This window comes from Amblyraja radiata, chromosome 34 (assembly GCF_010909765.2).
Source record: "Amblyraja radiata isolate CabotCenter1 chromosome 34, sAmbRad1.1.pri, whole genome shotgun sequence".
Lineage (NCBI taxonomy): Eukaryota > Metazoa > Chordata > Chondrichthyes > Rajiformes > Rajidae > Amblyraja > Amblyraja radiata.
The window spans coordinates 15,764,493-15,778,765 of record NC_045989.1 but is presented as its reverse complement, the minus strand read 5'-3'; the positions used below and the strand labels follow the sequence as shown (position 1 = coordinate 15,778,765).

The 14,273-nt window shown below is 45.9% G+C and overlaps 1 protein-coding gene across 6 annotated transcripts in view; it reads left to right on the top strand.

Moving 5' to 3' along the window:
• The window catches only part of rab27a (RAB27A, member RAS oncogene family), an 88,276-nt gene that overhangs the window by 45,463 nt on the left and 28,540 nt on the right, over window positions 1-14,273 (top strand). For 4 of the 6 annotated variants that reach the window (XM_033050070.1, XM_033050075.1, XM_033050072.1 and 1 more), the window contains one exon: window positions 13,999-14,171. In XM_033050070.1, coding sequence (XP_032905961.1) covers window positions 14,019-14,171 — 153 coding nt within the window. In that variant the 5' untranslated portion in view covers window positions 13,999-14,018. Of the gene's footprint in view, window positions 1-870; window positions 951-5,873; window positions 5,916-13,998; window positions 14,172-14,273 lie in introns of those variants that run through there. The other 2 variants (XM_033050071.1, XM_033050076.1) reach the window with 2 other exon arrangements.

Genomic DNA, 14,273 nt, shown 5'->3' with positions numbered 1-14,273 from the left:
TTTATTTCCAGGTCCTCAGCCAATGCTGTCACTTAGATTCAGTTGCTGCTGCCTCTTGAGTGGTGTGTTACGTCAATACTCCGTCGCAGTGCTGATCAGTCCTGTCCTGCTCCTTCCTGACCAGCTGCACTTTGTCCTCTTGTCCTCTCACCTGAACCCTCTTGTCAGTCCATTTGTACTGACCGGTCCTTCCCAGATTATGGTCGGGTTCCATTCCCGAGAACTGCCCATAATCCAAACCATTCCCCAACTCGGAAATGCAGCCGGAAACTGAGTTCCCAGGCGGTAGGATGTGTCCACAGCCACACAGCTGCTGTCAAATCCGCCCGGCCGGTCTCCCAAACATCTGCATGGACGGGCTGTAGATAAGTCAAGATAGACACAAAAAGCTGGAGTAACTCAGCGGGACGGGCAGCATCTCTGTAGAGAAGGAATGGGTGACGTTTCGGGTTGAGACTCTTCTTCAATCCAGTCTGAGTTACTCCAGTATTTTGTGGCCATCTTCAGTTTAAACCAGCGTCTGCAGTTCCTTCCTACACACTGTAGATAAGTCAGGTGTTTGTAAACTGGGGAGGACCTGCGATGCAGAGTTCAGGGGGTTATCCTCAGTGCCCAAGCCAACAGGCACCACATCTATGAGTTCTGATCTGTGTTTGCCACCTAGAGGCAGATTTCCCCCTCCCCCTATTCTCCCTCACTAGCCTGCATTGTTACGGAAGGTTGTGTGGTATTCAGGGTGGAGAAATTTAAAACCTCGTACTCTCCTTAATCCACCCGCATTTGACACACGGCCACCACGCCTTCGTTTCAGGAAGTTCCTGAGCAAATGCAAACACTGACACGTAAGCTAAAAACCTGTGTGCTTTGCAGGTGGAGCTGGTAAATGTGCTGCGACACATTTAACCGAGTTTTACTCTGAAGCTCAATCCTAATCCATTGAGGTGCTGCAGGTAAGAATGGGTTTGAATGTTAGAATGCGAGCAGCTAATTCTAACAGCTGCTGCAGTCTGCTGCCCACATGCAAGGCCCTCTTACCCCTGCTGAGATTGATAATTTAAACGCTTTGACTACCTAATCCTTAGTGTTTTGAAATGTTGCCATTGCTGCATGCTTCTTATGTTGGATGGTGGGAGGTGAAGGATTTAACTCTTTAAATGCAGGAAATGATTCCAGCAGTCACCTGTTTCTTCTTTTGCATGCAGGATGTGTTAATATACTAGGTTTACAGTGGATGGTAGGAATTGTGATAATTGTGTGTAATCACGAGCCCATCAAAGGTTGCTGCAAAGTGGTCTTCTGATTAAATTATATGAAAGAAATTAAAGAAACTGAAATGAGATAAACTTGAAACCTTGTAACTGAACTTGGAGAAAGATTGGTGATGGTGTTCATGAGCATTGATTTTTGGTGACTGTTGTGTCTCGGGTGAGTAGTTTGGAACCATTTCTTTGAAGCACTGAACTTTAAGGAATTTGAAAGCAACCGGTGCCCACATTACATTCTGCTTAACTGCTAAGTGCAACTTTCCAGGTAGAATTTCGTTTTCACTTCATGTTCAGATTTATTTGAAATTTGAGGTATTCTTTGATTCTCTGAATCTCGTTGAACGTCCTTGTTGAGGAAAGTTACATTGATGTGAAGTGCCAACTGATTGTACCTCGGGTTTGTACTGAATGGGATGATGGGCACTGGCCCCAGGTGACTAAACAATGATGCAGTATTTGTACGCTGACAGTGCAGTGTGGGAAACACTGAGTAGTTTCTCTGGTATGCCGTGCGTTGCCCTAATGGGCAGTAGCCACCTGTCAGAAGTGCCGTTGCTAAAATGGGTGTGGCATTTTCACTCGGAGGTAGCGAGAAGTCTCGAGTGGCTAAGACAAACGTTGACTTTTGCTAACTGGAGGAGCAAGGGTAGTAGATGTAGGGAAAGGCCTCCGCCTGCACCCTGTCCTGGCGCAGTGGACCTGCAATGTTGCTGGATCTGAATGGTGGAGTGACCGTGCTGGCAGCACCTTGGGGGCAGCTCCAGTGCAGGGACTGTAGGGACCTGTCCACCAGCACTGGCTGACACGCACCTCAAATCAGAGGCAAAGTCACGACTTGGACCGACACGTGGAATAGAAAAGAACTGAGCAAGTTGTTGCTGGGAATTAATAGAAAGACAGATTGCTGGGGGTGGGGTTAGGGGGGGGAGAGTTGGCTCTCTCCTGTTGCTGTGCTGTGAGTTCCATGTAATAGAATCCTTTCCACCACAGAGTGTTTATGAGGTCCTAATTGATCATGAACAGTATAATTGGTTCCCCGGGTGACCGTTAATATCCCTTCTGTTCCATCGGAGAACAGAGTACTTGTTACACTGGTAACTGAGCAGTATTGGTCGGTAAAGATGGACACAAAATGCTGGAGTAATTAGGCGGGTCAGGCAGCATCTCTGGAGAAAATCTCTGGCGACATTTCGGATCGGGACCCTATAGGTCTTTTCTTCTGGTCTGCATTGAAAAGCAGATTTTAGAAGCTGCCATAATTGGGCATGTGCAGGACATTGGCACCAGGCCAGCCATTTTCCAGACTCTTGGATGTTATTTCCCTTAAGCGGCCTTTTCACGGGGCGACTTGACGCAAGAGTTAACCAGAGTTTAACATCGTGGGAACCTCGTGCGATAACAGTACGGCATTCGTGGACCACCGTGGACCACCGTGGACCACCGTGGACCACCGTAGCGCTAACGGCAGGTAATCGTGTATCTTGGTGACTCGGGAGAAAATTCAAGAAAGTTTGAATTTCTCCAAGAGTGACTTGTACACTTGTGGTTGAGCATTGCAACATTATATGGACGTAGTGGCCAGTGCGATATCCGTATTAACTCTTGCGGGTACCGTGGGAACTCCTGCAAACGGTGAACCCGGAAGCTGGACAGAGGGGACAGAAGGTGAGTAAAAATTGTCTTCTGTGGGATTGAATTTAAAAAATAAATAAAAATAAAGATTTGCATCCGCATATGGACATCAACTTATTCATGAGTTATGTTAATGAGATTCAAGAAAATAACTATAATCTTTAAAAGGGACTTTAAAAGGGACTTTACTGAAAGGTCCCGCATTTTTATGGTCCGTGAGAAATTTTTCACATGTACTTCTTTGAGAGATACAGGTCGGAGTCCTCGCCGACTAGCGATCGATGCCTTTCCGAAGCAGGGTCCGGAACGCTACCAATCAATGTTCTCCAGAGACCCGTGTAAGGAGTGAACTGCACATGCTGGTTTAAACCGAAGACAGACACAAAAAGCTGGAGTAACTCAGCGAGTCAAGCAGCATCTCTGGAGAAAAATAGCTGATGTTTCGGGACGAGACACATCTTCAGACTCAATTCCGATTAGGCTGTCTGAAGAAGGGTTCCGATTCGAATCGCCACCTATTCTTTTTCTCCAGAGATGCTGCCTGACCCGCTGACTTACTCCAGCTTTTTATGTTTTTCTTCCCTGTATCTCTCAAAGAAGTACATGTGAAAAATTTCTCACGGACCATAAAAATGCGGGACCTTTCAGTAAAGTCCCTTTTAAAGTCCCTTTTAAAGATTATAGTTATTTTCTTGAATCTCATTAACATAACTCATGAATAAGTTGATGTCCATATGCGGATGCAAATCTTTATTTTTATTTATTTTTTAAATTCAATCCCACAGAAGACAATTTTTACTCACCTTCTGTCCCCTCTGTCCAGCTTCCGGGTTCACCGTTCGCAGGAGTTCCCACGGTACCCGCAAGAGTTAATACGGATATCGCACTGGCCACTACGTCCATATAATGTTGCAATGCTCAACCACAAGTGTACAAGATAAGTTGACGGAGGGCAGGAACTAGAGACTGGACATGGAGCATGGCAACCATTACCAGGACATCCAGCTGCCCATCCATCGCCATTTCTGGGTGATCAGATGATGGATTATCGGAGCTTCACTTTACTCTTGATAATGGAAAATCATCAATATCATCTTCATTGAAAACATCAACGGGCACGGTGCCTTACAATGCTGTGTACGACAGTGATCGCAACTTCTACTGAAGTGCGGATGGCCGTTGGCTCACTAGGAGCTCATCCGCCCTTTAACAGATTTGGTTCTGGTCCTGCTGGGGGTCCACAGCCCCCTCCACACCTGGCAAACCAGGTGGGGGAGACGGTTTAGTCGCCGACTATCCGACCATGGAGCAAGTAGCGCGGGATTACATGGTACCCGTGGTGGGGGGGGAACTCCCCCCGACCCGACCTCTAATGGAAAAGGACGATGTTTATGGGATGAAAATGTGTCTGGATTAGTGAGTTGCTGGTTAATTTCATTGCCGCTGTTCTGTGTCTGGTAACTGGCGAGTAGCCACCAGCTCCAGTGCAGTGTTGTGGTGGCTGCTGTGTGCTGCAGTGTCCACCTCGCCTGAATCAAGGGGTCAACACTATAAGCCCCACTTCAGAGACCAATGTAAACTTCTGGTGCGGTGCTGAGGGAATGCTGCATCCTTGCTAGTGTTATCTTTCTGTTTAGATGTTAAAGATTTGTCTGCATTGGTGAGACACAGAACAGAAACAGGCCCTTGGTCCACTGAGTGAATCACGCCAGCCATCAACCATACAAATTCGATATTAATCCCCTTTTTATCTCCTTCCCACAATCTCATACACTTCAGCGACAGTTCACAATGGCCAAATAGGTGGCGGATGGGTTTGATGGTGTGATCACGATGGGCCAAGAGATGTTCTACAAACCACTGCAAACATTTGTTTCCACCACAGTTTCACACCATCCATTCCAGATTGTAGCTCAGAGTTTATTGAAAAATAATTCACCAAGTGGGGTGGCAATAAAGTGGAGCTGCATCTCGCATCGTGGACCCATCATGTGTGGACAGTGTACATTTGCACTCGCCCAGCCCAGGTGCGAAGGGACGCTGTGCTGGCCTGAGCCCTCTACTGACTGGGCTTGAGCAGTGATTGGGCAAGAAACCCTGTCCCTGAAGCAGCCAGAAGTGCCTCTACAGCTGACAACTTTTATACCGAGTTACAAACCTGTACGTCTTTGGAGTGTGGGAGGAAACCGAAGATCTCGGGGGAAACCCACGCAGGTGACTGGGGGTTCTGAACGTGCCAACAAGCACCCGTAGTCGGGATTGAATGCTGTGCAGGGTTCACCTGGCACAGGATCTGAGACACTGGTTTACTCAGGAATAAATGCTGGGGCATTAACTGTGAAGACAAGAAGCCTATCAGTCATAGACACAAAGTGCTGGAGTTACTCAGCAGGTCAGGCAGCATCTCTGGAGAAAATGGATGGGTAACGTTTTGGGTCGAGACCCTTCTTCAGACTCATTCAATCTGTCAGTCAGCCTATCAGCAAGGTTGACTACTTCCATGGCATACCAAGGAAGGAAATTGAAAGATATGGCCTTGCTTTTGAATGTGTGAAAATCCAAGATTTCCATTTCCACTGGTAATTGTTGGTGATTTTGTTGAACTGCATGCATTTGCCAACAAATTCCAACCCCTCTTGAAGAAACCTCTCTGTGCAGTCAACTGTGTTTTTTTTCCAGATGCTCTGTGCAGCCTCAAAGTAACACCAACTGGAGCTGAATAATGCATTATCTTTCACAGGTACAATGTAGCATCCTTCCAACGCATTCTGATGTTTATTTAAAACCCATCTCTTTCCATAGCAGCACAATTTTCCTGACATCTAGTCCTGTCCTTTTGGAAATGGATGACAATGTTATTTGTGGAGTGCGCCCCACACAAAGCCTCTATACTCATTCAGTTGATATTACAGCACGGAATTAGTTTGTTATTGTGCAACTTTTTCAAATCCTTTCACAACCTAGTAATTCTCTTTCCCTTTTCTGGAGCATTGAGCAACGATCTTTTTGAAAACGCAGGTAGTTCTATTCTAGCACATTTCCGTTACATGAAATGAACGTAATGTGATTGAAGGATTAGGGCACCTTATTTATATTGCTTGGGCGGCATTGGTTAAAATACGATGTTGATCGGGAACTTGAGAAACACATGAAAATCACTAATCTTCTCAAAGTATTAATACAATAAACTTCAGTGACAAGCAGGAAAAAAGCTGTCTCGGAGGAAAAATGTTTCCATGTAACCTCCCTGCAGTGATCAAACACCACCGTCTCATGAGAACAGCTGCTACTTTTTATCTGTGGGAGGCGAACAAGCAATCACCTTTTAGTTTAGGAAAGAATTGCAGATGCTGGTTTAAATCGAAGGTAGACACAAAATGTTGGAGTAACTCAGCGGGAGTAACAGCATCTCTGAGGAGAAGGAATGGGTGATGTTTCGGTTCGAGACTCTTCTTCAGACTGATGTCAGGGGAGTGGGCAGTACAGAGATAAAATGTAGTCGGAGACAGTAAGACTGGTGGGAGAACTGGGAAGGGGGAGGGGATGGAGAGAGGAAAGCAAGGGCTACTTGAAGGGCTACCTCTCTGTCAATGTTCACACCGCTGGGGTGTAAACTGCCCAAGCGAAATATGAGGTGCTGTTCCTCTAATTTGTGCTGGGCCTCACTCTGACAATGGAGGAGGCCCAGGACAGAAAGGTCAGATTGGGAATGGGACGGGGAGTTAAAGCGCTGAGCAACTGGGAGATCAGGTAGGTTAAGACGGACTGAGCGGAGGTGCTCATTGAAACGATCGCCGAGCCTGCGCTTGGTCTCGCCGATGTACAGGAGTCGAAACCTGGAACAGCGGATAAAGTAGATGAGGTTGGAGGAGGTGCAAGTGAACCTGACTGTTGGGGTCCTTGGAAGGAGTCGAGGGGGGCGGTCAAGGGACAGGTGTTGCATCGCATGCGGTTGCAGGGGAAAGTACCTGGGGAGGGGGTGGTTTGGCAGGGAGGGGACGAGTTGACCTGGGAGTTGTGGAGAGAACGGTCTCTGCGGAAAGCAGAAAGGGGTGGAGATGGGAATATGTGGCTAGTTGTGGGATCCCGTAGTTGTGGGATCCCGTTGGAGGTGTCTACATTTCAATTTGATTTAGAGATGCAGCACGGAAACAGGTCCTTCGGCCCACCGAGTCCACACCGACCAGTCATCCTCACACACTAACACTATCCTACATACACTAGGGACAATTTACATTTATACCAAGCCAATTAACCTACAAACCTGTGTGGGAGGAAACTGAATATCTTGGAGAAAACCCCCGCAGGTCACGGGTAGAACATATAAACTCCGTACTTACAAACGCCCCTAGTCAGGATCGAACCCGGGTCTCTGGCGCTGTAAGGCAGCAACTCTACCAACTATTGACACTTGTGTAACGATACTCTATTAAACAATGGAACGTACAGCTTTCAGAATTTTTCACTTACAGTAACAAAAATAAACTTCTTGCTATTAAAAAATACATTTTTTTAAATCCGGGGAGGAAAAATAACTTTTTTATTGCGAGCCTGAAACTCTCCGGCCCCTAATCCCCTTTCTCCACTGATGGAATTGTTTTTATAACATGATTTTCTATAGTGCGAGGTTACTTATGAATGTAATTATTGTATTATATCACAGCTACACATTTTATGGGGAAATGTATTGCATTTATATTGATATTTAAAGCACAGGACAGGCCTTTATTAACCTTATGTACAAATATCTGCAGAAAATCAGTTTTTCTTTTGCATTGTGTTGCTTGATATAACAGTTTGCAAGATGTTTCATAGGTTGCAGACTTTGCTTGCTGGACGTTTGTTTGCAGTGACTGCCATGGGTTCCAGTGCTCAGCACTTGGTCTTGCACCCTGGAGTGTGCCAGTCTGCAGCACCTGCTCGCGGGCACATGGCAGACCATGTTCAGCAGAGGCTGATTGTCTCACTTGCGCCCATGGAGCAGCATTACGCAGCAGATGAAATGTGTAGGAAGGAACTGCAGATGCTGGTTTAAACTGAAGATAGACACAAAAAGCTGGTGTAACTCAACGGGTCAAACAGCATCTCTGGAGAAAAGGAGCGGGTGACGTTACAGTCTGAGGAAGGGTCTCGACCTGAAATGTCACCCTTTTGCCATCTTTTCTCCAGAGATGTTGTTTGACCCGTTGAGTTACTCCAGTTTTTTGTGTCTATCGTCAGTGTTACACAGCAGTTTGAGATGGACTGCATGAAAGATCACTGCATCTCCTTGCCCACCTCCTTTATCAAACGCACATCCTGGAAGGAGATGGATGAGCTCTTTTCCCCACAGCACCCGTCATGAGGATCATGTGGTGGGATTGTGCCTTCAACTGTCCACAAAGGAGCTTTGAGGAAAGGCCCTACTCCCACCAGCCAAGCAGGGCGGGATTAGATCAGAATAGTTTGTCATGAATACTAGGGTACGATACTTCCTTGTTCACATGAAGCTCACAGAATAAACAATATACATCCAGTTATGATAAATACATGATGAATGAAAGCAGCAGCATGGGGCAAGTTTGTGGTGCAAAATCCAACATGTAAAATAATATTAAAGTGCAGTATAATAAGGGAATAACTGAATGAAGTAAAGATTAAGTATGTGGCAGCACCTCTGCAATGGGGTGTGAAAGAGGTGGTTGGTTCAGGAGATGGAATCAGTGGGGAGGATGCTGTTAATAAGTCTGAGATGTAGTTGATGAAATGGCATCCTGACATAAGTTAGTGCTTATTTGAAATCTCTGGTGATAAGACGTTTCACCAACAATCGTCATGTAGAACGAGATGCACCATTTATCTCCCTGCCATAATCCCACACATGAAATCTATGTACAATATCTCCATTATCCTTCATTACCGCTGGGTTTTCACTCTTGCTCCCCCTACACAGCAGCATGTAGTTCAATAGGACTACAGTGCTTCAGAAAAGTGACTCTCACCAACACCATCGCCACTGCAGCACAGTTAGGGATGGGCAACAAATGCTGGCTGTTATCCACAACTCTCAGATCCTGAAAACTGAGTTAATAAAACCAATTAATTTCCTGTTTTTGTTCGGCTTGTGTACAGTCCAAAATATCTAAAGCAGACACTTTTCCAAAGAAATTAAAATAGACGCATGCAAATTTCAAGATAACAAAAATATATAAAATCAACTCAAACGCTTGGAGCGATATCTTTGTTGTTAAACTAGTCTTGGCCTTGTATTTTGTGCAACATCCCGGGTGGAGCAGTGGGTTGTGGTACGACACCGCAGCCTGCTCACTGTTCTAGTCGGGAACTGCACGGAAACCTTGGGTGGGGCGCAAAGTCTCCAGAGGTTTCCGTTCAGGTTTCCTAAGTGGGACAGGGGCATTATTGTGCAAAGAACCATCAAAAAACTCAATTGGATAGGTTGACGGAGATCTTATTGAAACTTACCAAATAATGAAAGGCCTAGATAGCATGGATGTGGAGCAGATGTTTCCAGTAGTGGGAGAGTCTAGGGCCAGAGGGCACTACCTCAGAATAAGTGGGTGTACCGTTTAGAAAGATGGTGAGGAGGAATTTATTTTTACATATTTATTTACACATACAGTGTGGAAACAGGCTCTTCGGCCCACCCCGTCCGTCCCGGTGAGGTGGTGAATTTGTGGAATTCATTGCCACAGATGGCTGTGAAGGCCAAGTCTTTGGTTATTTTTAAAGCAGAGATTGATAGGTTCTTGATTTATAAGGGCGCCAAAGGTTACGGGGAGAAGGCAGGAAAATAGGGTTGAGAGGGAAAGATAGATCAGCCATGATTGAATGGCAGAGCTGACTTGATGGGCTGAATGTCCTAATTCTGCTCTTATATCTTATGACCTTGTGGGAGAAATGGGTGGATAGGGAGTGGTTTAATAATAGGTAATTCTCCTGAATGCAAGTAGTAATTGATATTAAGGTTTTAGAAATAAAAACATGGAGTACAGGTTTTCATTGTAGCAGTTAAAAGATGCATTGTGTCAGTGTGATGAAACTGATTCTGAAACTTCTCCCACTTTGAATAACATGCAGCTTGCACCTAGTGATTAGGAGACACCAGGCAGTTCAGCTTCCTGTCCTTCAGCTAAATGAATCTTCTAACCTCCAAGAGTCATTCTGGTGAAATTGTTTCACAAGGATTAGCAGATTTGCACAATGGAGGTGAGAAATGAATGTGACACCTCTTGCCCAACCATCTTAACTGATGCAATGTGGCTCCTTTACCCCTGTGTACAGTACCCACCATCTGACCCATTCATTTCAATGCATCCTCAACTTCCACAGCAGTGGCAGCAAATCTACTTGAGTACATGTTGCTGTGAATTCATCAAAAAAAAAAATAGGACGAGGTGTGGCAATGTGGCGCAGTGGTAAAGTTGTTGCCTTGCAGCTCCAGGGACCAGGGTTCAATCTGTACGGAGATCACAGAGCGGAGTTTGGTTTGTACATTCTCCTGTGACCATGTGTACTTTGTCCGGGTGCTCTGGTTTCCTCCCACATTCCAAAGTTGTGTAGGTTAATTGGCTTCTGTAAATTGTTCCTAGTGTGTAGGATGGAACCAGTGTACGGGCGTTATGTTGGTCGGTGCAGACTCGGGGGGCCTGTTTCCACACTATCTGCAAATAAATGTATAAAAACCTGCTATGGATAATCACAAAACGTTAAAACTTATTTTAAACTAAAAGGTGCTTGTTGATACTGGAGTGGAATTGTGAGGGAGAAGCCAACATCTTTCTCACCAACCCTCACCCTCCTGCTTCCCCCTGAACCCCAGGAGGTATTTCAGAGGTGTCCCCATCATCTTCAACCAGTGACTCACTATTGCCAAGAATTGATCGGTAGATATTTGCTTAAGAACAGTTGTGACTAGCGAGAGAGTGAGTGTCAGAAAGAAAGTCAAGAGTGTTGAATTACCTTGTGCACCGTGAATGACAATGACATTCTTGCTTGCTGCAGCCTTATCGGCACATTAGACTGAGGTAGCATAGACAATACTTGTGGAATAAAAGCCTTCTATTGCATTTTTTTTTCTGTCATGTAATTGTACCAACTAATAACTCATGGAATATGACAGATATTTCTGCAACTGAACACTGGAAGTGTCAGGAGAGAGAGTGTTTAAGTATCAGCTTGATCGAGGTTCGGATATAAGCAAGAGCCAGAGAAATGAGAAGGTGTTGAACTAAAGACTGAAAGAATGATGGATGGCCGACTGGAGGGATTCAGTGACAAAGGCAACAATTAAAGAACCAAAAAGTGAACTAAATTTTAGTGCTTTTGAGTTTCAGAGTTAAGGTCATTATCTTTGGATCTGAAAGTGGGACTGAAAGGCTAGTGTGGGAATGGGAGGGGGGGTTCAAAATGTTTAGCAAGCAGGAGCTCACGTCGGCCTAGGCGCAATGAGCGGAGGTGTTCAGTAAAACCGGGACAGTCCGTTATGGTGGGGGTATGAAAAACACAAGGGCACGGATTGGAGATTTAAAGGGGAACATAGGCATAAGATTTAGCACAGAGTGTGGGTGATATCTGGAACGTGCTGCCAGAGGTGGTGGAATGCGATATAATTACAATGTTTAAGAGGCATTTCGACAGACATGTTGAGCAAGGCATAGAAAGATATGGTTCTAATGCAGGCAAACTTGATTGGTATAGATTGTATATTAGTATCGATAAACAAAATGGACAGCATGGATGTGGTGGGTTGAAGGGCCTGTTACTGTGCTAAATCTTGTCAGCATTCAAATCTGGGTTTCACATTGAAATCGTAAAGTAAAAATTCATTAATTTGGCAAACTCAGGATTTTGGTGTTAGTCTGGCATTTTTTAAAATGGATTGAAAGTTACAGCATGGAAGACGGGCCCTTTAGCCCATAGAGTCCACACTGTCCATCGATCACCCCTTCACACTAGTTCTGTTATTCCACTTTCGCATCCACTCCGTGCACACGAGGGCAATTGTGTAGAGACAAATCAATCTACAAACCCGTTCGTCTTTGGGATGTGGGAGGAAACTTAAACCCCCCAGAGGAAACGCACGCAGTCACAGGGAGAACATGCGATCTCCATGCAGACAGCATCCGAGGGTCTCTGGCACTGTGAACCAGCTGCGCCACTGAAATATTGGATGCTATTCCTATTAACATCCCAATATACATTTAATTTCGTTTTTAGATGTTCCACAGTATTATAATAAATTTTGTACTGAATTCTGTACCCGGTAAGTTTTAAAGAGGGTGCAGGACCTTGGGGAGTTGGAAGGGACAACTGCAAACATCACCCAGCAGAATGCATACGAAAAGTATCAGAATTTTACTGCATTTAATTTTATTTTGGAACTTGATGTGTGGGCTGCTATTCGGTGTTTGTTTCATCTGCTTCACTTGGCTTTTAAGGTACTGCGCTTTTTAAATAGCTTAATTCTTCTATCTGAAATAACGTGTTATTTTCGCCTGGTTTTACCTTCGGTTGGTAACGGCTTCTGTTTGAATGCCTGCCAGTGAGTTTCTTTTATGTTTCTGGGTCATCTCTTTCATCGATTGTTCTTATGACAAGGAGCTGGTGCCGCTAAAGAATGTTGAACTTTGTCTCTCCGGCTTCCCATGGGATGGTCATATGATGCAGGCAACAGTTCCAAGGGGCCTTGCCTTTGATCTCGGTGGCAGACTGGAATTCTCATGCCTGTGGTTAGGAATGCCAGCAGCATTGCTCATTGACGTTTCCTACATGGTCTGGTGGACCGGAAATGGCAGGCTGGTCTCTACCTCCCTGGTACTTCCTCCAGCTTGTATCTCCAACTCAAACCCTCGTAGAAGACTACTGTAAGAAAGACGTTACTTTAGAGACACAGAGAGGTAACAGGCCGTTCGGCCCACCGAGTCCGTGCCGACCAGCAATCAGCCGTACATTAGCACTAAGGATATCTGTCCTGCTGGTTATGCATGAGCCTGGGAGGAGATCCTGACTTGTGGAGCTCCACAGCAAGGAAATGACCCAAGGAAGTGTGGAGAGGCCGAGCTGTGATTACTGTGGAGCCTGTAACCATTGAGGAATCTCTGGTGGGTGCTGTGAAGCCAGAGACTGGGAGACGGCAGCTTCCATCACATTCAAGGGGAGGTGATGAGGGAACCATTGGGACCGCCGGGTGGAGAAGCTGCTGCTGTTCAACATGAGTGGACTCGCCGTGCTGGCCAGGATGCAGCCAAGTCCCATGTCTCTGTGCCGGGTGGCCACCCAGCTCGCCCGAGCCCAGGCACCCCCCCCCCCCCCATCCCGTCACACCAGCCTGGCAAAACACTGGCGCACCCAACGCTGCTACACACCATGTCAGCCCAGCCCATCGAAACCCAGCCTCGCCTTTCCCTAAAACGCTGGTTCATCCCCATCCAGCCCAAACTCCACTGCCACTTGCCCCAACACCAGCTCCTCGCAGCCATAACCTCGGTGCACTCAAACCTGAAACACCCCATACCAGTCTGTCCAGCCCGTGCCCACCTAAACCACCCACCGTTAACCTGTGCTCCCAATCTCAACCATGGTCCAGCCTCTACCCCATCCCACCCCTACACTGTGCCTCCTCCCCCCAGCCCCACTTATCATGCTTTGGCCCATTCATTGTGTTATCAATAACAGTTTTATTCGTCACTTGCACTTTATGTGAAAAGAATTTGCCAGCAGTGATACAATGAAAAAAGAACACAAAAACACAATAAAGATTTAACACAAACATCCACCACAGCATTCATCACTGTGGTGGAAGGCACAAAATTTGGCCAGTCCTCCTCCATTTTCATTTTAGGAGTGCCATGGTGAGAGTTCACCCTGCGTAACATCCTGTACAACAGTGGGCAAGGCGGGAATCGTTCCGCGTTAGTAGGAGCTTGTGTTAACGTCATCTGCCGAGTTCAATATGAGAGCATGTAAGGTGCTGCTTTAATACAAATCTGTTGTCATCTTTGTCCTCTGCTTTGCCCATTGTTGGGTTACAGCATTATCTAGCCAGACAATGGTGTATTTGTATGGTAACTCATGCGTGAAGCCATTTCCTCCTGTGTTGCAGGCCCACATCACGCTCTCACCATGTCTGATGGCGACTACGATTATCTCATCAAATTTCTAGCGCTTGGAGACTCGGGAGTGGGAAAGACCAGCTTCCTCTATCAGTACACCGATGCCAAATTCAACTCCAAGTTCATCACCACAGTTGGCATCGACTTCAGAGAAAAGCGAGTGGTAAGTGGCCCTGAGACGGAAATGTGATTCTGTTCCTGACAGCAGTTCTATTGTGGCAGCCACTAAACATTACCTTCAGGCAACGTTGACCTTGTAAATGTA